General features: G+C 57.5%; 2 protein-coding genes and 1 long non-coding RNA gene across 6 annotated transcripts; 2 read left to right on the forward strand and 1 right to left on the reverse strand.

Moving 5' to 3' along the window:
• The first annotated feature begins 288 nt into the window (after window positions 1–288).
• LOC139603324 (uncharacterized) lies at window positions 289–7,643 on the forward strand. Of its 3 annotated transcripts, none has more exons than XR_011683655.1 (4): window positions 289–1,039; window positions 3,355–3,474; window positions 3,928–4,637; window positions 4,767–7,643. It is a non-coding gene; the product is annotated as an uncharacterized lncRNA (long non-coding RNA). The 3 variants fall into 3 exon arrangements; XR_011683656.1 differs by having other exon boundaries at window positions 3,928–4,272; XR_011683654.1 differs by having other exon boundaries at window positions 3,928–7,643.
• Window positions 7,644–11,655: 4,012 nt separating this feature from the next.
• Window positions 11,656–14,949, forward strand: NTMT1 (N-terminal Xaa-Pro-Lys N-methyltransferase 1). Of its 2 annotated transcripts, none has more exons than XM_071453917.1 (5): window positions 11,656–11,770; window positions 12,744–12,803; window positions 13,564–13,770; window positions 13,934–14,186; window positions 14,559–14,949. In XM_071453917.1, exons 3-5 carry the CDS (start codon window positions 13,609–13,611, stop codon window positions 14,813–14,815), a joined length of 672 nt encoding a protein of 223 aa, XP_071310018.1. In that variant the 5' UTR covers window positions 11,656–11,770; window positions 12,744–12,803; window positions 13,564–13,608; the 3' UTR covers window positions 14,816–14,949. The 2 variants fall into 2 exon arrangements, with proteins under 2 accessions (XP_071310018.1, XP_071310019.1); XM_071453918.1 differs by lacking the exon at window positions 11,656–11,770 and adding an exon at window positions 11,822–11,915.
• Window positions 14,950–15,699: 750 nt separating this feature from the next.
• ASB6 (ankyrin repeat and SOCS box containing 6) lies at window positions 15,700–20,965 on the reverse strand. The gene is made up of 7 exons (XM_071453916.1): window positions 20,810–20,965; window positions 19,674–19,878; window positions 19,081–19,262; window positions 18,634–18,740; window positions 18,219–18,327; window positions 17,644–17,730; window positions 15,700–17,475 (listed from the first exon to the last, which is right to left on the reverse strand). The coding sequence occupies exons 1-7, from the start codon at window positions 20,943–20,945 to the stop codon at window positions 16,796–16,798; spliced, it is 1,506 nt and encodes a 501-aa protein (XP_071310017.1). The 5' UTR covers window positions 20,946–20,965; the 3' UTR covers window positions 15,700–16,795.
• Between the last annotated feature and the right edge of the window lie 2,978 nt (window positions 20,966–23,943).

The following is a 23,943-nucleotide window of genomic DNA, read 5'->3' on the forward strand; positions in this document are numbered from 1 at the left end:
GTTTGGAAGAAAACAGGATTGTTTGAAATGTCCCCTGTTGTTCCTGCCTCCCGCCAGGAATCACAAAAAAGAAAATAAATACCCGATTATTGTTATTGAAACTTTGAAAGTTCCCCTGGGAAGAGCAGAGAGCGTTTGCCCCAGCCCAGCCCCTCGGTGCCCCTGTCCCTGCTCCAGCCTCCCCGGGCAGCTGCAGCCAGAGATGTGCGGAGCCTTTCCAGACAACAAAAGCTCTCTGGCCGCCTGATTTCCCTCTGCCTTATCTCCCTCCGCGATAGCCAGGTTATCGGGAAATGGAAAAGGGCTCAGGACAGCCTGACCCCAATCCCTGGGGGACAGGAGATGGTGGCGGGTGCGGGGGCGAGGCTTTGCATGGGCGGGGGGCTGTCAGCACTCAGGGTCCCGTCCTTTTCCTCCCACTGACGCCTTCCTCGCGTGCGGTGGGGTGAGCAAAACCTCTCTGGGGAGCGGCTTTGGAGCTGGGTGGGCGCTGGGAGCTCCGGTCCCTCCCGGAGGCGGCCGGGGCAGGCGCGGGGCTGAGCCCCGGCGGGGTGGGCCCGGGGACGGTGGGAGAGCAGCCCCGGCCCCGCGCTTGTCACCCAGACAAGAGATCAATAACTAATTTCACTGCAGCAGCAGCGCCGGGTTTTTTCCAATAATTGTGAGCCGGCGGTGGGGAATGAGGCTCTCAGCACCGCTCCACAGCAGCCTGCACCCGATCAATCGCCACACCGCTGGGGCAGCAGGAAAACTCATTTTTCTCCTTTTCTTCCCTCTCCTCCCTTCTCTCCTTCCTGATCCCACTCCATTCCCTCCTCCTCCTGCTGTGGCGCTGCCTGAGCTGGGGGCTGTGTCCCCCCCACGCTGGGTGGGATGTGAGCTTGGGCTTTCCCGAGCTGGCCCCACGGCGCTGGGGACAAGGCTGAGCCTCCTGCGCTGCCAAAGCAGCCCGGAGCACTTTGGTCCCTGCCACCCACGGGCTGGACCCGGCTCCTTGTGCAGAGCACCGGCCCCAACAGCTTGGGTGAAGGTGGCAGAGGTGAGATTTCTCCTCTCCTTGTGGGATAAGGGGCTCCCAGGGATGCTTTGGCTGCTGTGTTGTGACTTTTGGTGGCCTGTTGGTGCTTTTGTGTGGTCCAAATGTGACTCTTACATTTTATGACCTTTTTTTCCCTGGGTTTTTATTCCCTGAGTGATTGGTTTGTTCCAGGTCAAGGATCCTACTGAGTTTCTCCCGTAACTATCCTTTATCCCCTCTGCTTCTGCAACCCTGCAGTGCCTCAGTTTCCCTCTATATCCATGGTAGAGGGGACTGAGAACATCCCTGCCTGCTCCTTCCCATGCTGTTATGAGCCACCATGAGCTCCATGTCCCAAGGCAGAAGGTGTTGCTGGTTCCCAGCTCACAGGGCACTGTGTGGTTTTGGGGTCCCCAGGACCATGGAGTCCCTGTGCCTGTGAGGTGGAGTCAGGGGTGCTGCATGCTCAGCATCTCCCTGGGACTCAGAGATGCTCCAGGGTGGGATCTGGAGGCACCTCTGGGTTGTGCATGAGGTGCTTGGGTAGGGCAGGGAGGAAGGCTCAGCTGTGAGTTTGTCACTGCAGCACCTTCCAAGCCCATCCAAGCCCTGTACACCCCATGAAGGTGGCAGCAGTGCAGCCCCTTGTTCTGTTCCCTTATTTAAGAGCCCTCTCACTGGTTCCCCAGGAGCATCCCCATGAATTAAAGACTGCCTTTGCTGTGGAGCATGGAGAGCTGCCTGCATAATTTCAAAGTTTTATGACTTGCCTTGAAGGCTCCTATTGATTGGGGTCCTCTCTGGCTGATGGAGCTTTTAGTATGGCCTGGACTGGGCAAGCAAGGCTGGAATCTCAGCCTGTCCAGCTCAGCTCAATCACAGCTTAAAACCTCTGTGGCATGAGCTGCTCCTGGGAGAGTCTCCATGTGCATGTCCACACCAGAGCTGTTTGCACTTTGAGGGGCTTTTTGGCTTCTCAGTCTCAGCCCAAGAGCTGAGACTCCCCATGGGGCCATGCCACATCCCACATGGGGTTTAACCTGGAGAATTATTTCCCTGGGTGGGTTTGATGCAGCTTTAGGAGTTGGAGTGAGGGCATCTTGAGGGGTTTCTGTCCTGCTGAGGCTCCAGGCACTGCTCACTGGGACAGAGAGGTGCTCATTGGGATTTGGGGTTCCTGTGCAGCACCCACTGCTGGGTGCCAGCAGCAGCTTCCCCCTGGGTCACCCTGTGCTGGCAGAGACACACACGTGGGGCACTGAGGAATCCAGGAGCATCTCTCCACAACCTCCATCTGCCCTGTGGCTTGGACAGGAGCTGGCACCTTCACTTTCAAGCTCTCCCTGCTACAGCTGGAGCCTGTGGGGCTCCAAGGGCCACGGCACAGCCAGGGAGGGCCACGGACCCTCCTTGGTGCTGAGAGGGGGGTGGGAGCACCCCCAGCCCAAGCACCCCCACACCTGCCATGCCACCACTTTCTCTGGGCACCACACACAACTGGGGCTTTGCCCCCTCCACCCCATGCACAGAGCTGGGGCTGCTGGCCAGGAACCCCCTTCCCAGTGCCTGGTTGACCTCAGAGAATGCACTGGAGTTGGTGGCAAGTGTGGCCAACCTGTGACTCTGCGGCCATAGAATTGGCTACTTCCATCCTCTCCCGATTTTTGTGTCCTTGGGGGGCCCCTGCTCTCACTCCCTGTTCCCCCCAAGCCCAGGGGGGGCAGTGCATGGCTGGGCTGGAGTTTGGGACAGCAGGAGGGAGGTGGTGGGAGACCCCCTGGCTCCTTTAAGAAACCCACAAGCGGCTCCAGAAAGCAGCTCAAGGTCACAGCGGGAACCTGCGGACTTGGCAGCAGCCAGCGAGGGAGGAGGGATGGAGGGAGGGAGGGAGGCAGCCCGAGATCAAAATGAAATCACAGCCAGGGAGAGGGGCTGGCTGGCAGCACAGAGCAGGCAGGAGGGAAAGGGGGGAGCAGCTGAGCAGGACATGAAGGGAGTCCCACCCATGGATGTCCCCCAGGATTGCTGCAGCCCCAAGCCAGCACAGAGCTGTGAAGCTTCTCTGTGCCCCCCAGCTCAGAGCCCTGTGCCCTCTGCAGCTCCAGCCAATGTGCCTGGATTGGTGATTCAAGCCAAGGAAAGTTCCTTTGTGCCCCTGGAGCCACCCTGGGAATGCTGGAGTCACTTCCCTCCCATGGGACTTCCCAGGCTCCACAGGAGGTTTTCCAGCTCCAAGAGGAGCAGAGCAGGAGGAAGCTGCTGGCTGGGAGGGTTGTATCCTGCAGCTCATGGCATGGTCCACTCCCAAACTTTTACCTTATTTTCTTTTAAAGCAGCAGCTCCCCGAGTCCTGTGATCACTGCTGAGTCTCTGCCTTCTTTTTGGGCCAGGACAACCTTTGGAGCCACCTTCACCAGAGATCACAGTGGACAAAACCAAGTCTTTAAAGGCTCAAGGTAGTTAATACAAATTAATTAAAAGCTCACAACATTTCATTAAAAAAAAAAAATTGCTATTGAAATGAACCTCACAGTTCTGGGTGCTCACTTGCCCTCTGGGCAAGTAAAGCTGGGTGAAGTGAAGGCACCAGGGATGAAGATGAACACTGTTGGAGGGAGGATGTCCACAGCAGGGTTTGCACATCCCTTCACAGCCTTGGGACCTGATCCTGTCCCAAGACCACACAGGGAGCCCCTGGCTGAACCCACTGGGGGTCTGGGGGCACAGGCAGACCCAGCCCAGGCTGAGCTTGAGCTGTGGCTCCAAAGCTGCTCATTTTGGGGTTGGCTCAGCAATGCCCAATTTTAATTTTCATCAGCAGGATTAATCTGTGGAGTTATTTTCCCTTCCTCCCCCTCCCCTTCCTCTCCTACCCGCTTTATTCAAAGAATTTGATCATTTCTCCCAAGGAGCTCGGCACCATTAACATTCACTCCCAACGCGTGTGAGCTGTGCTGCATCCCCAAGTGCTGCTCCTGCTGCCAGCCCTGGTACCCAGCCTGGTCATCAGCTTCTCCTTCCAACAGCCTGGGCTGGGAGAGCCCCTCCACCCCCCAAATCCACTCCTGGAATCCCCCAAATCCACACCAGGAATCCCCCAAATTCACACCTGGAATCCCCCAAATCCACACCTGGCTGCTGTCCCAGCACTGCAAAGGAGGATGGCATCCTGAACTCCAGCTCTGCTCTGCAGATTAAAACCAAGGGGCTCTGGGAAGAACACCCAAGGCAGAGGAATGGCCAAGAGTTACAGGGTTTGGTGATTTAAGTCAAGAAGATTTGTGACCCGGGGCTTTCCTGGAGTGACAATTTGCAGGCTTGCTTTTCATTAATAACAGTTAACTAACAAATGACTGTTGCTATTATTACTATTATTACTGTTATTATCATTAATGTTATTAAATATTGCAGGCCAGGCTGCCTTCCCTGTGGTTAGCACAGCCTCATCCATCCAGCCTTGGCTCTGAGTGCTCCATAGGTCTGGGTGCTGTAGATCCATGTGCAATCTATAGAATCTATACAGGAAGGTGTTTGATCTCAGTTTGCTTTCTTTGCTCAGATGAGCTCTGAAGGGGGCCCAAGAGCCTGGGAAATTGGGAAAAGAGGAAACTGGAGCCTGGTGGGTTGAATGGTTGGCTGGATTGTGGTGGGGAGCACCATGACCTGTGCCCAAACCCAGCTGGGTTTCACCCCTGGGGTTCCCCAAAAGCTTTTCCAACCCCATTTCAGGCCCTTTTTTCCTCCACAGGTGCCCCAGCAGCAGCACTAACCCACATGTGCAGCCACTTGCTTTACATCCAAAGGGATGCTGATGGGCAGTGCCAGTGCCAGGCAGGAAAAAGGAACTTTTGCAGCATCTGCTGCCTGTTGGATGCTGTGAAGGCAGCAGTGGCAGCACCTGCCTGTGTGCAGGCACTGAGCTCACCTGTGCCCACCACGATGAACCATTTCCTTCCTGAACATGAGCCCTCCCGGGATGTCCTGCCTGGGAAATGAAATCAGCTCTGAATGGGAAGTGCAACCGAGCTGGCCCAGCCCAGGAAGAAAAAGGGCAGCAAAAGAAAAACAAATTCAGAGGATGTAATGGAAAAAAAAAAAAACCAACAAAAAAAAGTTAAATGCTGTGTGTGCTGCTGTCCCTGTCACTCCCCCCACGCCCACAGCCGTGGTGGGAAGGCTGGCTTGTCCCACCGAGGCGGTGCAGAAAGGGTGATTTTTCCTTTAGCAGGATTCCTGCTTCACCACGGTCCTTTCCTTCCAGTTCTGGCTCTGGAGCAGGGAGCAGCTGGGTGCTGAGCCCGCCGCAGCCCAGCCGCACTGCCGGGCGAGGGCAAAGAGGCGTTCGCTGAGACGGGGAGCCGAGAGCTTTATTTTTAGTCTTGGTTTAACAAGTATTAATTAATAAGAGTGCAAATGCTAATGCCGAGATGACACAAACTGCGTTGCCTGAAATGAATGTTTGGGGCTTGTCTGTGCCAGGATTTACAGCCGGGTGGGTTCACAGGGGCGAAATCATTGCTCAAACTGCAAGGATAAGCTGAGCCGGCTTCTTCCCACCGAGAGCGGCACCGGCCGTGCCGCAATGGGATGTGCCGGGGGCTCCGGGGCCGCGCCGGGGCTCGGGGCTGGGCTCGGGGCTGGGCTCGGGGCTGGCTCCGCAGCAGCGCCTTGTGGTGCCACACCAGCTCATCCCTGCCTGCCGAAATCTCCCGGGAAGTTTTGCAAAGTGCGGATTATTTTAGGCTCTGCCCGTCGGAGGTGCAGGGTCATGCCTTGCAGAAGGATTGTTTCACCTAGTGAAGACCTCGATCTTTGGAGGAAAAGATTCTCTTTCCCCTGGTCAAATCCCTCTGTCCTGCTCATTCCCTGCCTGCATCTTCTTGCCCTGAGAGCTGGGCTTGGCTGGAGGGCTGGCAGGAGAATGAGGAGGTGAAGAAATTCCCCATCGCAGCAAGACTTGAAGAGTTTTTCCCACCAGCACCAACATTCTGTCTGGTTTTGCTGCTGGCATCACAGAAATTACAGACTTGGAGCTCCATCACCGTTAAGGCTGTTTTAGGATGTTTTTAGGTTTCCAGTGAGGTGCTGTGAGACAGCGATGGTGGCTTGGGGTCCTGTGGGTTGTCCAGCGACTTAAACCTCTCCAGTGGGGCTTTTGAATCAGAGGGAAGAGCTCAGTCAGGCCAGATCCAGGCCAGGTTTTCCTCTTTCTTTCTCCTCTCGGCTGCAGGCAGGAGGGAGCTGCTACCTGCCTGACACAGCTGCTGCTGCTGCTATGGAAGCCCAGCTGCCTCCAGCGAGCCCTGCTCACCCGGGATGGCACAGCAGAGAGCTGGGGAGTGTGGCCAGGGCAAGCTGGGCACGGGCCATGCACTGGGAGCCAGGGACACTGCTCGGTGCCCACACTGCATCCTCCCTCTGCATCCTCCCTCTGCATCCTCCCAGGGCACACCTCATCCTCCCCAGGGTGCTCGCTGCATCCCCAAGCAGAGATAGGAGCTGGCAGGACTCCCATAGAGGGACGGGATCCCTCAGCCTTCTCATGCCAGGGGTGTCCCTGTCACCTGAAGGGGCTCAGCTGCCATTTTGGGAAAGTCAAGAGGGGCTGAGTTGTTTTTTTATAATGGGCTGGAAGGATGGAAGGATACAGCACGGAGAGTGGGCAGGGAGGTGTCACTCACCAGGGTGATATGGTGGTTCAGGGTGAGGATGGGACTGTGAGGGGCTGCACTGGGGCTTAGCAGTGCCAGAAAACCCCTGGTCTGGGGTTTGGGTGGTAGACTGGAGCCACTGTGTCACTGGAGCAGGTTTCTTGGATGCAATGGTTAGATCTTAGAGATTAAAGCAATTTAGCCCTGCCTCATCCAAGCCAGCAAACAGCACCAGGATTGGGGCTGAGGATGCTCTGGAATCCTCCCAGCCCCTCACCACCCCACAGGGACCCAACCAGGGCACTGGGGACCACACAAGAAATCCCCACCCATGGCCTCACCAAACTCAGCCATGTCCCTGGGGCTGGATGAGGCTGTGCCTGGGTTTTCCAGGGAGGGATGCATGGCAGGATGGCGTGGCCGTGGCCCAGGGCTGGCTCCCCAGACAGCGCTGCCACGCTGCTCTTCAGCAGCTCTGTTCTATCATCGAATTTTAATTTAGTTAGTTGAGTTCTTTAAACAGTGTGAACTTGCTAAGTGCTTTGCATATTTTATACTCATGAGTAACATTTATCAAACAGAAAGTACAATTAATCAAAGAGGGGAGCGTTTGTAACTTGGAGCAGTTTGTATTCTCTCTCTTTTCCTCCCTGCTGTACCTTTCCTCTGTGTCTCCCTCCTCTTCCTCTTCACTGCCCTGCACTGCCCAGGGAGCCAGGACATACACACTCCCTCTTTCTCTTTTCCCTCACCAAAACCTGTACACCACACAAACACATTAAAATGTTTTTTTATATTATGTATGTGTGTATGTATATCTGTACATCTATATATCTATATCTGTGTACCTATACATATGTTTATACCTATATCTATCTGCCTATCTGGTATACAAATACATGTGTATATATGAATTATGTATATGGTATGCTATATATATAATATATGTAGGAATAAATGGTTCATTTACACTATATGTTTGTATATATACACATATGTACACAATTATATTCACAATATTATGCACACATTGTATTTATATATATACTTATTGTATTTATATATATATGGTATTTATATACACAGTATTTATATATATATATGGTACTTATACACATAGTATTTATATATATTCACTATACACATTATCTACTAGCTGCAGTTTATAGTCTATCCCATCTATTATACTACATATAATAAATATGGGGTTTATATTTTGGTCTGCTGGGGGATTCAGCAGTGCTGGTGGTGGTGCTGCAGCCTCCTGACAAGAGCCAGCAGCCAAAGGAGTGAGGTGGGATGGACAGTTCCAGCTCTGAGCTGTGCTGGGTGCACACCTGGCCAGCAGAAGTGCCTGACCAGCTCCAGACTGTTTGGGGACAATGACCAGTGGCTGGTGACAGGGACATGGGAAGCTCTGACAAGGGCAGAGTGTGGCTGCAGCCCCCCAGCCCATGTCCCCTCTCTTCACTGGGCAATTGGGATGAGGTGCAGACCAGGGGCTGCTTCTGGAACAAACACTAAAGGGACAATGACCTCTGTCCCCAAGGCATCTGTGTTTAAGGGCAGAATCTCCCAGACCCTGTCAGTTTTGGGCTACAAAGGCCCTTGGGCAACATGGGTGAAGCCCCTGCTGGTACCTGGATAAGGACTGGCACCAGTGCTGGAAGATGAGAGGTGACAAAGGACCCGTGTCTCTGCTGTGCTTCTGAGTGTCTTGGTGGCTCTTGGCAGAGCATGGAGAAGCCCTGACCTAATTTATTCTGACTTCCCAAGCCTTGGCCATGGCACAGCAGACCTGGCTGAAGGAGCTGGGCAAACATGGGCATGATTTGAACCATGTTTGGCCAGGGTTGAACCCTGCTGGGGAGGCAGAGCAGAGGAGATGGAACATCCCCTGTGGTTCCCAGGAGAGTCCCTCAGGGCTCTTCCCATGGCCTTGGAGGTTTCAGTGCTCTGTTAATTGCCATTAATGGCAGCAAACGGGGCAGGAGGTGCCCACCTGGACCCAGGTTAAACGGCACTGAGGGAAGGGCCGTGCTGGCACTGCAGGACCTGCCTTGCAAATCACCTGCAACAACATGTGCCGTCCTGGTCACCTCTTCTCAAAAATGATAGTGCAAAATTAATTAGAATTAATTAATCAGAAAAGGGTAATAAGGGTGATTAGGCACCTGGGGAAAAGAAAAAAAATATTCCTGAAGAGCAATCGCAGCACCATGATTGCCTTGGAAGGTGGCGAGCGAGTGGGAGCAGGAGGGAGGGTGTGCAGGGAAACAAATGGGCTGGACAGAGGGGTCTGGGGGTGTTTTCTGTCTCCTCACACAAGGAATTACTGAGTGACAAGATTGAAACCCGTCAGAGGAAAAGCATTTCCCAGCAGCAGTGACCACGGGGAGGCAGCTGAGCCCAGGAAGGCACGGGCGGCTCTGCGGTGCGGCTGGAGCTGGGGCTGCTGCTGCTGCTGCCACTCTTTTTTGCAGATTTGGCTTTGCACAAACTGGCCCCGAGGTTGGAGGTGTCTCCAGCAGAGAGTGGGACTCAACAAGGAGTCCTCAATGCTGGGACCCTTCTCCCCAGCTGGGCTCAGAAACATGGCAAGCTCAGGGACACTCACTTTAGTTTTCCTTTTAATTTTCAGCCACACTCTGTTACCTCAACGAAATTAATAACAATAATAATATAAAATGAAAGGTAATATTTGCAAACAAGACCTGCCCCTGAGCTAAGGCAACTGCTGCAGGTTTCATTGTAACCTGAGGGGCCAAAGCAGAGCCCCAGCCCCCGGAGAGGATGGCAGCAGCATTCCCTTCCTGCCATCATGAAGGGTTTGGCAATAGGGAAGGATGGAGGAGGTGGCTGGGGCTTAATGGAAAGAGCCTTCAGGAGCCCCAGTGCAGCTCAGTGAAATAAAGGATAAAAGTGCCTTTTGTTGGGGAAGCAGAGGCAGCAAAGACTGCAGGCACCATGGAAGACACGTGGCATGGATGGGATGCAGGTGCCCATTGCCTGCTTGAAAACACAGGTGACAACTGGAGCGATGCAATGGCTGCTGGCAGCTTCAGTGAGGGGAAAACTGGTGGGTTTGGGTCATTGAGGTGCCTGTGCATGGGGACACTCACCCCCATGCACCTCCCAAACACCCCTCCTGCCTGTGAACAGCAAGGTGCCACCGCCCTGTGCTCAGTGTCCCCTCTCTGGTGACAAAGAGCCTTGTTCCTTTAAAACGTGGAGAACAAACTGCAAAAAGCAGTGCTTTTTGTGCACAGAGATGCTCTTACTGTGTCCCCTGCTCTGCAGTTGACTAAACACACACTCCTGGTGTCAGCACTGAGCCCCCAGCTCAGGTCACTGCTGTCCCCAGCACACTCAGGTCCTTTCACAGGGACTCAGGGGACCTGGGTGCCCAAAACCTGCCCCAGGCTGATGTTTGCTTGCCCAAAGGTAGGGACTTTATTTCATATGTCCCATGGCAAGGGGGTCTATCCCTGAGGCCACATCCTGGTTGTGCCATGGATTTCTGGATGGCCATGGGCTGAGCAGCTCTGTTCTGGGGACAGCAAGACCTTGGTTGGGCCATTAGGACATTTTGGGAGAGGCAGGTGTAGGGAATGGTCCCTGCTCCCCCTGTGCCCATGCAGCACCGCCCCTCTGGCCACTGCCCTCTGACAGCTTTGGGTGCCTTCAAGCAGATTTTGTCCCTCCAAGTTTTGTGAAACTCGGTTTCTGGGGAAGTTGAGGGAAGGACGCGAGTCATACTAAACAGCAGAGAATCCCCACCAGCCTCCATTCCCCAGACAAAACTGTAGCCAGCCCAGCCTTGTCACTGTCACTGTCCCCACAGTGACACTGTCACAGCCCCACAGATCCTCTTCCGAAGGCCTTGGGCACCCCCAGGTCCCGTTAACCCTGTCCTGCTGGGGTGGGGTGAGACCCCGAAGGGGCTGGAGTGAGCTGTGCTGAGGAGGGGACACAGCTGGGCTGAGCCCTCAGCCCTGAGCGCCCCGTGCTGGCCCGGCAGGAGCGGCCAGGGGAGGGCACCGAGAGCGGGGGACACCCGGAGCAGAGGGGTCAGTGCCCAACTGGGCACCGGTACAGGACGGGGCGTGTGAGGGGCCAGTGCTGGGGGTGTCAGTCAGTACCGGGTGTGCCGGTACCGGGTTTTGGGTTTTGTTGGTGCCGGATTCTGTCGGTACCGGGTGTGCTGGTACCGGGTGTGTCGGTGCCGGGTTCTGTCGGTACCGGGTGTGCTGGTACCGGGTGTGTCGGTGCCGGGGTGTCAGTCGATGCTGGGTTCTGTGGATGCCGGGTGTGCCGGTACCGGGTGTGCTGGTACCGGGTGTGTCAGTGCCGGGCTCTGTCGGTACCGGGTGTGTCAGTACCGGGTGTTCGGTGCTGAGTTTTGTCGGTACCGGATGTTCGGCGCCGGGCTCTGTGGGTGCCGGGCTTTGTCGGTACCGGGTGCGTCAGTACCGGTGTTCGGTGCCGGGGCCCGAGCGGGTCCCGCTCCCCCTCAGGACGCTCCGAAGTTCCCGCGGCGCAACGGCGGGACAACAGCGCCCCCTGGCGGCCAGGACGGGGCACGGCGGGAGGGAACGGGACGGGACCGGGACAAGGACAACGACGGGACAGGACCGGGGCAGGAGCAGGAGCCGGGACGGGGACCTCCGCGGCTACTTGTTCTAGCGACTCTGGGTCCCGTCACCCCCGTGCCAGCCGGACGGGCTCCCGTGGTAGTCTGCCCCTCAAGAACCGCGGGATATCCGCGGGCTGCCCTGGGGCTGCCCGGTCCGCCCCAGTCCTCTCCGGCCTGTCCCAGTCTATCCCAGTCCTCCCCCGCCTGTTCCAGTCCGCCCCAGTCGGTCCCAGTCCCTCCTGATCCGTCCCAGTCCCTCCCGGTCCGTCCCAGTCCGTCCCGATCCCTCCCAGTCCGTCCCACCACTGACCACCCCCGGCTCGCAGCGCCCCCGCGCGGGCAGCAGTGGGAGAGCAGGGCAGGTCACGTCCGTTGCGTCACGGTGACGTCATCGCCACGCCGCCGCCTGGTTGGTCCCCGCGGCCGCCCGTGCCGTGGGGGGGCAGCGCGCGGCCGCCGCCGGAGGTAATGGGGGGGCCCGGGGGTCGCGGCCGCGGCCCGAGGGAGCGGCGGGAGCGGCACCCCCGGCACCCCCGGAACGCCTCTCCACGGGCCGCGGCCGCGGGGAGGGCCGGGAGGGGCCGGCGGAGCTGCCCGGGCCGGAGCAGGGGTAGGGCTGCAGCCGGCGGCCCGCGGGGTCCGCAGCGCCGCGGGCCTGGAGCGCGGGGGGGGCTCGGCCCCGGTGGGCGGGAGGCGAAAGGGCCGGGCCGGGCCGGGCCTTGCAGCGGGGAACCGCCCCCTCGCACCGCACGGGGCTGCTGTACCCCCCCGGGCCCGGGACGGGACTCCCCTGGCGGCACAGCCACAACCCCTCGGCCTGGGGACCCCCGGCCGCGCACCCTCGGCCCTGTCGCTCCCCGGCCCTGCCGCTCCCCGGCCCCTGCCAGCGGCCCCGGGGCTCGGGCCCCTCGCCGAGGTGACCCCTCCACGCCCCCCCACGGCTGCGGCGTCCATGGGGCGAGTCCCGGCCTTCACCTGCCCCCAGTTCCGCGGGCCCCGGCCGCGTTTCAGGGGCTGCTTGGGCAGCAGGAAGGGTTCGGGTTCAGATTTAGGTTCGGGTTAGGGGGGCTGGGTGCTCTCTGCTGGTAGGCTGTGACACCCTGAGAAATGAGTCACCAGGGATTCACCAAGCCAAACCCAGGCCAAGGAATGGGGTCACTGCTGGGAGGGTGAGCCTGAGTCCCAGCCCGTGAGATCAGACAGGAGCACTGTCCGAATTGGAGTACAGGCAGGAGCCTGAAAGAGAACCCTCCATGCACTGGCTGCACTCGTCACTCAGCCTCTGAGCTAAGGGGCAGCAGCAGCTCCTGTCCCCCAGCCTCCCTGGGAGTCTGTCTGTGGGGCTGGGGTGTCTCTTACCTGTGGTTTCCTGGGGTCATGGTCACACTTACAGGACTAGAGGGGTGATTTGGTTAAATCCCATCTTCTCTGCTCCTAGATCACAGCGTAGACCAGCTCCTGGCACCACTGAGCCAAACTGGATTTCCACCAGTGACCTGTAAGTTGAGATGCCATGTCCCCCTTTCCTATCCCTAGGCTGTTCGATCCACATGGGGCCACCAAACCTGTCTAAGCTGCCATAGAAAAGGTTTTGTGTCTAATGGGGTATTTGCCAGCAAATTCGAGCCATGAACTCTATATATTTCTTTATTTGGTAAAGGTGTTTGAAGTCCTTGAATTTACCCTTTGGCCACCTTAAATCTAGTTTCTAATCCCCAGCGCAGTTAATCAAATCCACAGTGGTTTGAATTATGAGATGCCTGGGGGCAATTTATAGCTTGTATTGCTGATTATACCTTGACTTTATTATATTGCAAATATCTAACTTATGGTCACGGCTGAGATTTACAATCCTCAGGTAGGTGCTCAGGATAACTTTTAGCAACTCGAGATGTAATTGGAGGTGACTGATGGGGTTGTCACCACACATAAACATGGAGTCTGTAAAATGTTAAGACAGGGAAAGAGGCAGAATAGGTGAAAAGGGTGGGTCAGCCTTAAAATATAATTGTATAATTGCACATATTGCTGAGCAAGGCTCTGCCATACCTGTTCTGGCTGAGGCATCTGCTCAGGGAGTGGTTTTGGGCTTGTTGGTCTCCAGAAAATACCAGGATTTAGATCTTTGTTCCTTCTTGCTCTCAGCTGAAGGTTTTTTTAGTTTGCAGTAGCCCTGGGGAGGGGGAAGGGGTGATAAACAGGTGTGAGGTGCTGCAGAGCTGACTCACTCCTCACTGGTTTGGGTTCTCCCATCCCAGGGGAGCAGTGAGTCCCGTGCGGGCCCGTGCGTGCCCTCGGCCAGCATGACCAGCGAGGTGGTGGAGAACGAGTTTGAGTTTTACTCCAAGGCAGAGAAGTACTGGAAGGATGTGCCCGCCACGGTGGATGGCATGCTGGGGGGCTACGGCCACATCTCCAGCATCGACATCAACAGCTCCAGGAAGTTCCTGCAGAGGTTTCTGCGGGTAGGTGGCACAGTTTGTTGTGTTCCTAAAATCCCACCCTTCTCCCAGCGTGGAGCTGGGCTCTTCCCTCTGAATTGCTCCATGGGATCCTGTGTGTGGCTGTCCCATTTCTCCTCGGTGGGTGCCTCCCAGTGGGACTCACCCCTCACGGTGGCTGTTGCAGGACGGCCCCAACCGGACGGGGACAACCCGTGCTCTGGACTGCGGGGCTGGCATCGGCCGGATCACCAAGCGGCTGCTGCTGCCCCTCTTCAAGACAGTGGACATGGTGGATGTGACAGAGGACTTCCTCACCAAGGCCAAGAGCTACCTGGGCGAGGAGGGCAGGCGGGTGCGCAACTACTTCTGCTGTGGCCTCCAGGACTTCAGCCCTGAGCCAAACTCCTACGATGTCATCTGGATCCAGTGGGTCATCGGTGAGGGTCACTGCTTGTGGGGTCTTTCCAGCCTGTCCTGTTCCCTTGTGGGGGTAGGTGTCCTATGCACCTTCATGCAGCTTGAGGTCTGGATGGAGGATGAACATCACAGCATGGGTGAGGGCCAGGGGTGGGCAGCTCATGGAGCCCCCATGGAGGGGCCCTGTACTTTTTCTCCCAAGCCCTCAGAGGCCAGAGCAGAGGTGTGGGTCGGATGGAGTTGAGTAGTGAGACACAAGTTGGACACACCCAAGCTAAAGCTTTCCCTGCAGATGTCTCAAGTATTTGGTTCTGGAGGGATCCCAAATGCAGCCTCTGTGTTTCCTCCCCTTGGTCACCCTCTGCCCTCTAACCCCTGCTCTGCCTCTCCAGGACATCTCACTGATAACCACCTCTCCGACTTCCTGAAGCGCTGCCGTGCCGGCCTGCGGCCCAACGGCATCGTGGTCATCAAGGACAACATGGCCCAGGAGGGTGTGATCATGGATGATGTGGACAGCAGTGTCTGCCGGGACCTGGACGTGGTCCATAAGATCATCCGCAGAGCTGGGCTGCACCTCCTGGCTGAGGAGCGCCAGGAGAACTTTCCTGATGAGATCTACCACGTCTACACCTTTGCCATGAGATGAGGGCAGTGGGAGAAGGTCTCTCCCGTGTCGTGACTCCCCTTCCAGGGGCCGGTGACAAGGACGGGACTTTGTCTTCCAAGTTGCTGCTGTTTGTGAAAAGAGGTGTTTGCCAAATACATTTTCCTGCTGTTGCACTTCTGCACGCGAGGTCTGTCGGGTGCATGTTGGCTCCGTGCCACCCTCAGGGGCTCCGGACAGGAGCAGGAGGGTCTCCAACGCATGAGGTGATCCATGGGCAGCTGCACGTTGCTGACTGCAGTGCACAGGGCTCCTGCTCATGAACTGGAGCTTGGGGCACCTTTGGCATGGACTGGGCTCCATTCCTTGCTTGGGTGTTTGACCCCTTGCTGCTGCTCAGAAATGAGCTGGGTAAGGCAAAGGGGAGAAGCCTCAGCTGTGTCCCTGTGGTGGTGTGGGGAGGCAACACCGGGTTCTGGGGCTTTGAGGGGGCCTCACCTTTAAACCCCTGAGCAGGTCACCCCATGGGCAGCAAAAAGGGAGGTGTGTGTGACCCCGAGTCCCCACATCCTCCTGCAGGGATAGGGGGACAAAGCCTTGCAACCCTGGGAGTGCACTGGGGTGGCCTGAGCTGCTCCCAGACCCATCCAGCCCATCACCTCCAGCTCCATCGCTGTGACACTGTGCTCCCCCAACACCCCACACCATCACCTGGCTTTGAACATCCCCATCTCCTCTTTGGCCATGTTCCCTTCATTTACCCAAGTCTGGCCTCTGGCCCAAGGTGGCCAACACTGGCACAGCATCGTGCTGGGGTGAACCCAAGTGCAGAGTCAGCTGCAGCTCAACCCTCCAGCCATCCCCCCATTCCTGTCCTTCACCCCACCTCTCCTAAGGAAAAACAAGCCCCTTGTTAATAATAGTGCTGTTATTATAGAAGGCCTCGTTTAATAGTTCAGTTCCCATTCCAGACAGCAGGACAGAATTTGATCACATTACTGGGTTTTTTTAAGCACCAGTTCATCAGGACACACAGTTCCAGTTCCAAATGCCAGTGAATCCCAGATCCACCTGATAAAAACTGTCTTTAACCAGAACAGATTTTTCCTCTTCATCTACTGCATCCATCCCCCATGAAAAACAGTACAAACCAACAAAACTGTGTGGGGCTCAGCTCTGTGACCAGCCTTTGGCACGTCACAAGGAAGCAGGTGCCTGGAAAGGGGAGCCAGGCAGCTGTGGCAGGGCTGGAACATGAGCCCTCCAGATGAAGCAATTCTTTCTGGGAAGGAGGCACTGGAGAGTAAGATCCTGGGAGTGGTCACCAAGAGAAAGAGCCAGGGAATGGGGAGGGAGGCACAAGGCACTCAGCTGCTGATTGCCCATTCCTCATCCTTGCACAGGGATGTTAGGAAACATCCCTTTGATGTGTTTTGCAGCGCAGTAACTCTGAGATGTCCTTGGTGGATGTTCCTCTGTGACAGGATGGGGTGCAGAAACTCAGTCAGCCCCATTTCACTCCCATCCCCAGTGTCAGAAGCCCACACTGAGCAAGGAAGGCATCCACACCCACAGTTTGATGCCGGACCTGCTTCCACCACCAGGATCAGAGGCAGGAAAGCCAGAACACCTCTTCCTTCTCCCAGCACCCTGAGGCATCTCTCAGCTCACTGGACACCTAAGGCACTGCATCACCCACCCATGGCAGGGCTGGGAGAGGGGACAGGCTGCCTGTCCAGTCTCAGCCCCCAGGCCTTTGCTTAATCTCCCTCCAAACCAGCCCAGTACCCAGCTCCCCCATGCCCAGCAGCTCTGCCTGCCTCCCCATGACGTGCCCCAGAGCAACGAGACCTTCACAAACACAGCTGTGATGTTGTGCCCAGAAAAACACCCCCAGAATGCCACAGAGAGGGACTCCATGGGCAGCACCTCTTGCTGCAGAGAAAGCTGTCTCAGAGCAGAGCTGCAGTGGCTGTAGGCACAGCAGGGCTGTGGAGGGAGCAGACAGAGGCACTGCCAGGCTCACAGGTCCTCGTGGCCAGCGGCAGCGTGGTCGATGAGCAGGTACCACTTCAGCCGGTCTGGGAGAGGCAGAGCCTTGATTTTGTCACCCACAGGCCAAGGTTTGAGGCGCTGCCGGATGAACACCCTGCAGAGGTGTTTCAGTGCCTGTGGCGAGCGCTCCAGCTGCTTCAGAGAGCAGAACAGAGTCTGGACCTTCTCCCCATGAAACCTGCAGCTGCTGGTGTTGACCTCAAAATTGCTGGGCAGCTGGATGGCTTGTGAACTGGCCATCATGAGCTCCAGCAGAGTCTGACCCTTCTGCATGAGGTCTGAGGAATAGGTTTCATCGTTGAAGCGACTGAGGTGCCAGCAGAGGTGCTCAAAGACGATGTGGAAGCCAGACCAGCACGAGGGACCATGGAGGGAGCAGTTGTAGGCAGCACCTGACTCCAGCAAGAAGCGCAGCAGTGGGAAGTAGTCTTTGAAACTTTTTAAGCAGAAGTGTGTGAGGGACTCTGAGGCTGGGCACTGGCTGGGGTTGGCACCGTGGGCCAGCAGCAGCTGCGTGACACGGAAGCAGAAGCGCTCGATGTCCTCGGCCTCCTCCTCGCTGTAGCTGTACGCCATCTCTCCCAGCAGGTAGATGACATAGGTGAAGACAGTGTCACCATCCTTGGTGGCAGCCCTGACATCTGCGCCTGCAGGAAGGGACAGAGAATGTCTGACACTGCAGAGTGTGAGGTCAGGCCAGCACCAACTCCAGCACCCCTGGGCTTTACTCTGACTCCATAAAGGAGTCAGGAGGGCAATGCCTGGTGCTGCACAAATAATCAACCAGCCCAGAAAGAGGAGAGGGTTTTCTTTACCTCCTTCCAGCAGGAGACGGATGCTGTCGGTGTTGTGGATCTGGCCACTGTCACTGCTGGCCAGGGCATGCAGCAGGGCGGTCTTCCCTGCAATGGAGCAATCAGTCAGTCACAGGACAACAGGGTGACACCCCAAAAGGCAGGAAGGAAAACAATCCACCCCACCCACCAGAGAGCCAAACGCAGGGAGTGACAACCCTTCTTCTGGCAGAGGCTTCCACTGTTCCCATGGTGGTGCCAGCTGTGGGCACAGTAACAGGCACACAGGCAGGGCTAGTGGTGGTCTCAGTGGGCATATGTGCCACGGCAGAGTGAGTTTTAGAGCAAGTGGGCACCACAGAATGACAGAGGCACAGCCCCACCCCACCTCCCCTGGACTGCACAGAGCTGGGTTCAGCCCTTTTTGCACAGCCAGCACACCAGGAGGAAATACTGAGTGCAGGGAGGTTCTGCCAGCTTCCTCCCAACTCCCAAACCCGACTGAGAGCAGGGAGCAGGTGCAGCAGCAAATGGCCCCAGCGCTGTGCCCTGCCCTGCCCACCCTCAGCTGGGGGAGCTGGGTGGGGTGCACAGACCGTTCTTGTCAGCAGCGTTGACGTCGGCCCCCAGCTGCAGCAGCCGCCGCAGGCACGGCAACCGCTCGGGCTCCTCGCTGGCCAGGTCCAGGGGACTGCTCTCATGGATCTGCACAACAGTTAAACACAGTTAAAAAACACTGGCAGATACTGAAGACTGTGAGTGTCTGCAGGGAGTCGCTGTTGGGGTTTTATCTTGGCCACAGCAAGAGTCTCTCCAGCCTCCTCCCGCATTGCTCCAAGGCAGGGACTCAGCTCAACCTGACCTGCCTTAGCAGCAGAGCACGGACAGCAGGCACAGGGATGTGCCAAGGGGGAGCAGCACGGGGTGAGGCCCGGGAGGAGGGAAGCAGGAGGGCTGTCCCTCACACCAGAGCAGTCAGGCCTGGGGGCTCAGCCAGGAGCGAGGCCGTACCCGGTCTCTGCGGTTGATGTCGGCGCCGTGCTGCACCAGGAGCTCCACCACGTCCGGCTGGTTGCGCAGCACCGCCATGTGCAGGGGCGTGTAGTACGTGACCGGGTCTGAGGACAAAAACAGTCAGAGAGAACAAAACGGCCCCAGAGCCTGCCAAGAGTGGAAGGGGACAGCTGGGGAGGGCCCTGGGAGCACAGTGATGCCTGGACCCTAGGTCCTGCTGCTCCAATGGCTCCATCCTGCCAAAAGCCCCCGAGTCCCTGGTGTCCCTCAGTCCATCCTTGTGGCTGGGTCTCCACAAGGCACATCCACACTGCTCCAGCAAGGAGCAGGAGTGTCTGAGCTGGTAGCCCCCCCCCTCTTTCTGCCCCAGCTATCCCCCCGCTCACAGGGCAGCTTCTCATCTGCTGGTTCCTCCTGACCCAGCCCCCTTCCCACCAGCCTCACCTTCAAAGCTGAGGTCAGCACCAAATTCCAGGAGGATTTCTGCAGCTGGGACGAGCCCCAGCTCGGTGACCTTCAGCAGGGCATAGCTCACACCTTCCTGATAAAATGGGGAGTGGGTCTCCCTCTCCAGGACTCTTCTCACGGCTGAGAGCTGGCTCTTGTCACTGTCCAGGCAGGCAGGGCTTGAGACACACAAAAACCCAGCAGTTACTCAGTGAACATGGCTCAGGTGTGCGAGGGTCAAAGTGGCACCAGGGAAGAAGGAAAATCCCTGGTTTTACCTCTGGTCCTGTACCCAGTGGGTCTCTGACCTGCTGGCTGTGGGGTTACAGAGCAGCCTCAGGGCCTCAGCTGAGCCCCACTTCAGGCTTTGTTGCCAGGGGTCAGGCAGAAAGGGCCTTTCCTGGGGAGCCCCCACAGCTCCTGTGTTTGCCTTGCTCCACCTCCACATTCCCAAAGAACAGAGGGTCTGTGGGATGAGCTGCTCCCCAGGACTGGGGGCTGTCCAAGCCAATGCTGTCCAACCCCATCCACCTCCCTGAGCTCCAACCACCCCCCAAAACACCCCGGGGTGTTCAGCCCCCTACTGTTACCTCTCCAGGGAGCTCTGCCCTTCGGTGTCAGGCGTGGCCAGCAGCCCCAGGAGCTCATCCACCAGGGGCTGGTACTCCAGGACGATCCTGCGGAAGCCGTGCAGGAAAGGCATCGTGCTCTGCCCGTGCACCCCCTCCTGGGGGCCTCCAGCACGGCACCGCTGTCCTCCCGCACCCCGGCCCCTCTCCGAGGGGCTTCTCCCTCCTTTCAAAACAAACAAGGCTTTCAGCAGGTCTGAACGTAGAAAAAAACACAGCCTCCCCCTCCTTATATAAAGGCAGCCCAGCCCAGCCCAGCGCAGGGATCTCCTCCCACACACGGATCTGGTGCCTCCAAATTATCTCCCGCACACAGAGCTGCACACTGCGGTTATCTGGGCACGGCCAGGATGGGCACAAAGCCCCGGGGCCAGGAGCCCCCTTTTTGTTTGTCTCAAGCCCTGCCTACCTGGACAGTGCCGGGAGCCCCGATGCTCCAGGGCCCCGGGGGCTGTCACCAGCAAAGCAATGCCCGGCCTCTATGGGACAGGGGTACCTGGAGCCACCCCAGGGACACTGAGCCCGCAGGCCCCTCTAAACCTCCCTGCACCCACGGGAGGAAAGGCCAGGAGCCCCCAGACCCCAGCCGGAGGAAAAAGGAGATAAGGAATAGCCCTGCCTAAAGATCTCTAAAGCATACATCTTCCATCTTCGTTTCCTTATCGTTCTTTACTAGAGTTAAATAGTCCAATTAAAATAAGCGAATAAAAAATAAAACTAATTTGGTTTTTCTATTCGTTTTACAATGCTTTAAAGTCAGAGTATTTTGTTTATTATCAGCTCGTAGGTGTAAATAAATAAATAAATAAGGGTATGCACCACTCCTGACAGGTTGAGTGGGCTGCATCCATACATTTTTAGATGCATTAAACACGCTCATCACACCTCTCTCTGAGGAGGTAGATCAGGCTATAGCGGGGGGGAAAAAAACCCTAAACGAGTCCATAAACCTCGGTTCATTTTCACAAATAAACGCTCACAAATTCCAGTGCAGCCCCCGCCGGCGGCCCCGAGCTCCCCGAGCAGCGCGGGCAGGGAAAGGAGGCCCCGGCACCGCCCTCCCCTCACGGCTCAGCCCCGGCCCTGCCGCCCCTCACCTGCCCGGGAACCGCCACCGGAACCGGAACGGGAACCGCAACCCGCCGGGGGCGGGGCCTCGCCGATGGGTGTGGCCGCAGCGGGGGGTGTGGTCGGACGGGGCGTGACCCAAATCGGAGGGTGTGGTCTCGGCATGAGGGTGCGGTCAGATGGGGCGTGGCTAAAGGAGGGCGTGGCACCGCTGGAAGGCACGGCCTCATAAAGCGGCGTGGTGTGTGGGCGTGGCCTCGATGGGCGTGACCTCGACGGGCGTGGCCTTGGCGGGCGCGGCCAGCAGGGGGCAGCACGCGGCCGCACGCGGGAGGGGGGGGGGCCCCTGGTGTCCCCCCCTCTGTCCCCCCCCGGGTGTCCCCTCTCTCACGGGTGTTGCCACACCGCGAGTATCCCCTGCCCCGGTGTCCTTCCCCGTCCCAGGTGTCCTTCCCTGCCCCGAATGTCCCCCTCCCACCATGTGTCCCCCCCATGTGTCCCCCATCCCTGGGTGCCCCCCGATGTCCCCCGTCCCTCTGGAGGACCCGCCCAGGCCGGGCTGGCTTTGCTGGCAGCTGGCACCCAGTGGCTGCCGCCTCCCCGGGGCTCGGGGTGACTCCGGTGCCGCTGGCCGGACCCTCCCCTGCTGGAAGAGCTACCAGGGGAAACATTAGCCCGGGATTTATTGGTGCTATTATCATAATCATCATTATTTTTATTATTATTCTGGCGGAATCCGCCAGCGCGGGGAGCTCTGGAGAGCGGCAATAACTGAAGCCGCCTTGGGTTTCCTATTTACGTATTTATTTTATTCCGGTGGAGCGCTTCCAGATTCCAGCAGGCAGCCGTGGCCCCGGGGCAGAGGGGGCGAGGAGGCCGCGCCGGCTGGGCATTTTTCTGACATTCTGTCACGGTCCCCCCTGTTTCCCACCCTTCCCTTCCCCGCACAAAATGGGGTGCCAGCGTGGGCAACCCCGGTGCTTGCAGCTCCTGGACCCCGAGCCCACCTTCAGGGCAGGGCAGGGCTCTGCAGGGTGGCTGGTGGCCCTGGTGACACCGGGACTTGGTGCTGTGCAGTGGCACCTCGATGGGCAGCTGGTCTGCACCCCCCTGCAGCCCCCCGGGTGGGTTTGGGGGTGCCATCCCCGTGTTTGCCTGAGGAGGGGTGGAAATAACCCCATCCAGCCTGGGCAGGGAGCAGAGGGGGCGAGCACAAGGAAGAGTGAGGGACAGAGGGGACTTGTCCCTCTGCATAGAGGGCTCAGCTGGCTTCAAACCAGAGCAGTGGGGCTGCAGGGACCCCCCTTTGGGTGGGCTGGGCAGCTGAGACCCTCATTCCAGTCCCAGGTAAAGCCAGACCTCGGCCCCTCTGCATTCCCAGTAAAGCCCAAACCCTCCAATGTCCAAGAAAACCCTGGAGCCTCCACAATTCCAGTGGCAGCAGCAGACACAAACCCCGTCCCTGTCTGTGTGGCACTGGTGGGGACCCTGCAGGTCCAGCCCTCCACGGGCACCATTTTGGGGGGAAATCACTGCTCCTTTCCTGCTGTTGGCTGGGAAATGAGGGCTGCCCAGCCAGGGTCACCCCAGTGCCACCTCTGACCCCAGCCATGCTGTCCCTGAGGATGAGAGGGGACACTGGGCTGCCCCAAATGTGCCATGCCAGCCCAAATGTGCCTTTCAGGAACCCCACAGAGGCTTTGCCCCCACCCTGGTCACCCCCAGCTTGAAAAGAGGCTTTGGGGACACAGTGTGGGACCAAACCTGGATCTAAACCATCCCTGGGAGGTGACAAACCAGGAGAGCCACGGGCTGAGCCCTTCCCTTGCCACCAGCACAGTGGGAACCCTCCTCTGCCACGAGCACAGCACAGGACATAACCCAGGGAGGGGTCCCCAGCCCCACATTTCCTGGGAGCAGAGGTTTTGCAAGCAGGGCCATGGCTGGATGAGTGTTGGGGTGCCTAGCTGGGGTAACAGCACCAGGATGGGGTATTTGAATTCCTGGCTGGGGTAACAGCACCAGGATGGGGTATTTGGGTGCCTGGCTGGGGTAACAGCACCAGGATGGGGTATTTGGGTGCCTGGCTGGGGTAACAGCACCAGGCTGGGGTATTTGAATTCCTGGCTGGGGTAACAGCACCAGGATGGGGTATTTGGGTGCCTGGCTGGGGTAACAGCACCAGGATGGGGTATTTGGGTGCCTGGCTGGGGTAACAGCACCAGGATGGGGTATTTGGGTGTCTGGCTGGGGTAACAGCACCAGGATGGGGTATTTGGGTGTCTGGCTGGGGTAACAGCACCAGGGTGGGGTATTTGAATTCCTGGCTGGGGTAACAGCACCAGGATGGGGTATTTGGGTGCCTGGCTGGGGTAACAGCACCAGGATGGGGTATTTGGGTGCCTGGCTGGGGTAACAGCACCAGGATGGGGTATTTGAATTCCTGGCTGGGGTAACAGCACCAGGATGGGGTATTTGGGTGTCTGGCTGGGGTAACAGCACCAGGGTGGGGTATTTGAATTCCTGGCTGGGGTAACAGCACCAGGATGGGGTATTTGAATTCCTGGCTGGGGTAACAGCACCAGGCTGGGGTATTTGGGTGCCTGGCTGGGGTAACAGCACCAGGCTCTGCCCCTTCCTCCCCGTGGCCCTGGCGGGGCGGGCTCAGGAGAATGCGAGCTGGCCATCCATCCATCAGGGAGACACAGCAACAGCCAGCTGAAGAAAGAGGGGCATTTTAGGAGGAAAGCCAGGGAAATTTGATCATTAAGAAATCCTCCTGGCTGTCTGGGGGAATTTAATTAAATTGCTGGAAAGGGCTGTAAGCACATCTGGATCCAATATGTGCCGCTTTGATTTTTTTCTTTCTTTCTTTCTCTCTCTCTTTTTTTTTTTTTTTTTTTTTTTTTTAGTTCACTCTTTTCCCATCTCGCAGTTGAAGGAGGGGGGGGAATAAAAGGGAAATAGCAGAGCCACAGAGTATTGGTTCATCTGGGACTGACTGGGATTCCTGGCAGGGAAAGAAAGAGAGGGAGAGAAAGAAAGAGCAGAAGAGAGGCAGAAAGAGAGGGAATGAGAAAGCTGGGAGAAAAATCTTCACCAAGGGTCTGGCTGGGGTGTTTTATAATGCCACCACAGAGACAGGGAGCTGGGAGGCAGTGGG

The sequence above is a fragment of the Agelaius tricolor genome, unplaced genomic scaffold (assembly GCF_023055355.1).
Source record: "Agelaius tricolor isolate 1412-34295 unplaced genomic scaffold, bAgeTri1.0.p SCAF_38, whole genome shotgun sequence".
Classification (NCBI taxonomy): domain Eukaryota; kingdom Metazoa; phylum Chordata; class Aves; order Passeriformes; family Icteridae; genus Agelaius; species Agelaius tricolor.

Excerpts from the sequence above, each read along its gene's own strand:
- NTMT1 (XM_071453917.1), top strand. The coding sequence starts at position 13,609 with ATGACCAGCGAGGTGGTGGAGAACGAGTTTGAGTTTTACTCCAAGGCA. Across the intron at positions 13,771-13,933 it reads TCCTGCAGAGGTTTCTGCGG|GACGGCCCCAACCGGACGGG; the intron begins GTAGGTGGCACA and ends TGGCTGTTGCAG. Across the intron at positions 14,187-14,558 it reads CTGGATCCAGTGGGTCATCG|GACATCTCACTGATAACCAC; the intron begins GTGAGGGTCACT and ends CTGCCTCTCCAG.
- ASB6 (XM_071453916.1), bottom strand. The coding sequence starts at position 20,945 with ATGCCGAGACCACACCCTCCGATTTGGGTCACGCCCCGTCCGACCACA. Across the intron at positions 19,879-20,809 it reads CGGTGGCGGTTCCCGGGCAG|GAGGGAGAAGCCCCTCGGAG; the intron begins GTGAGGGGCGGC and ends TTGTTTTGAAAG. Across the intron at positions 19,263-19,673 it reads GGGCAGAGCTCCCTGGAGAG|CCCTGCCTGCCTGGACAGTG; the intron begins GTAACAGTAGGG and ends GTGTGTCTCAAG.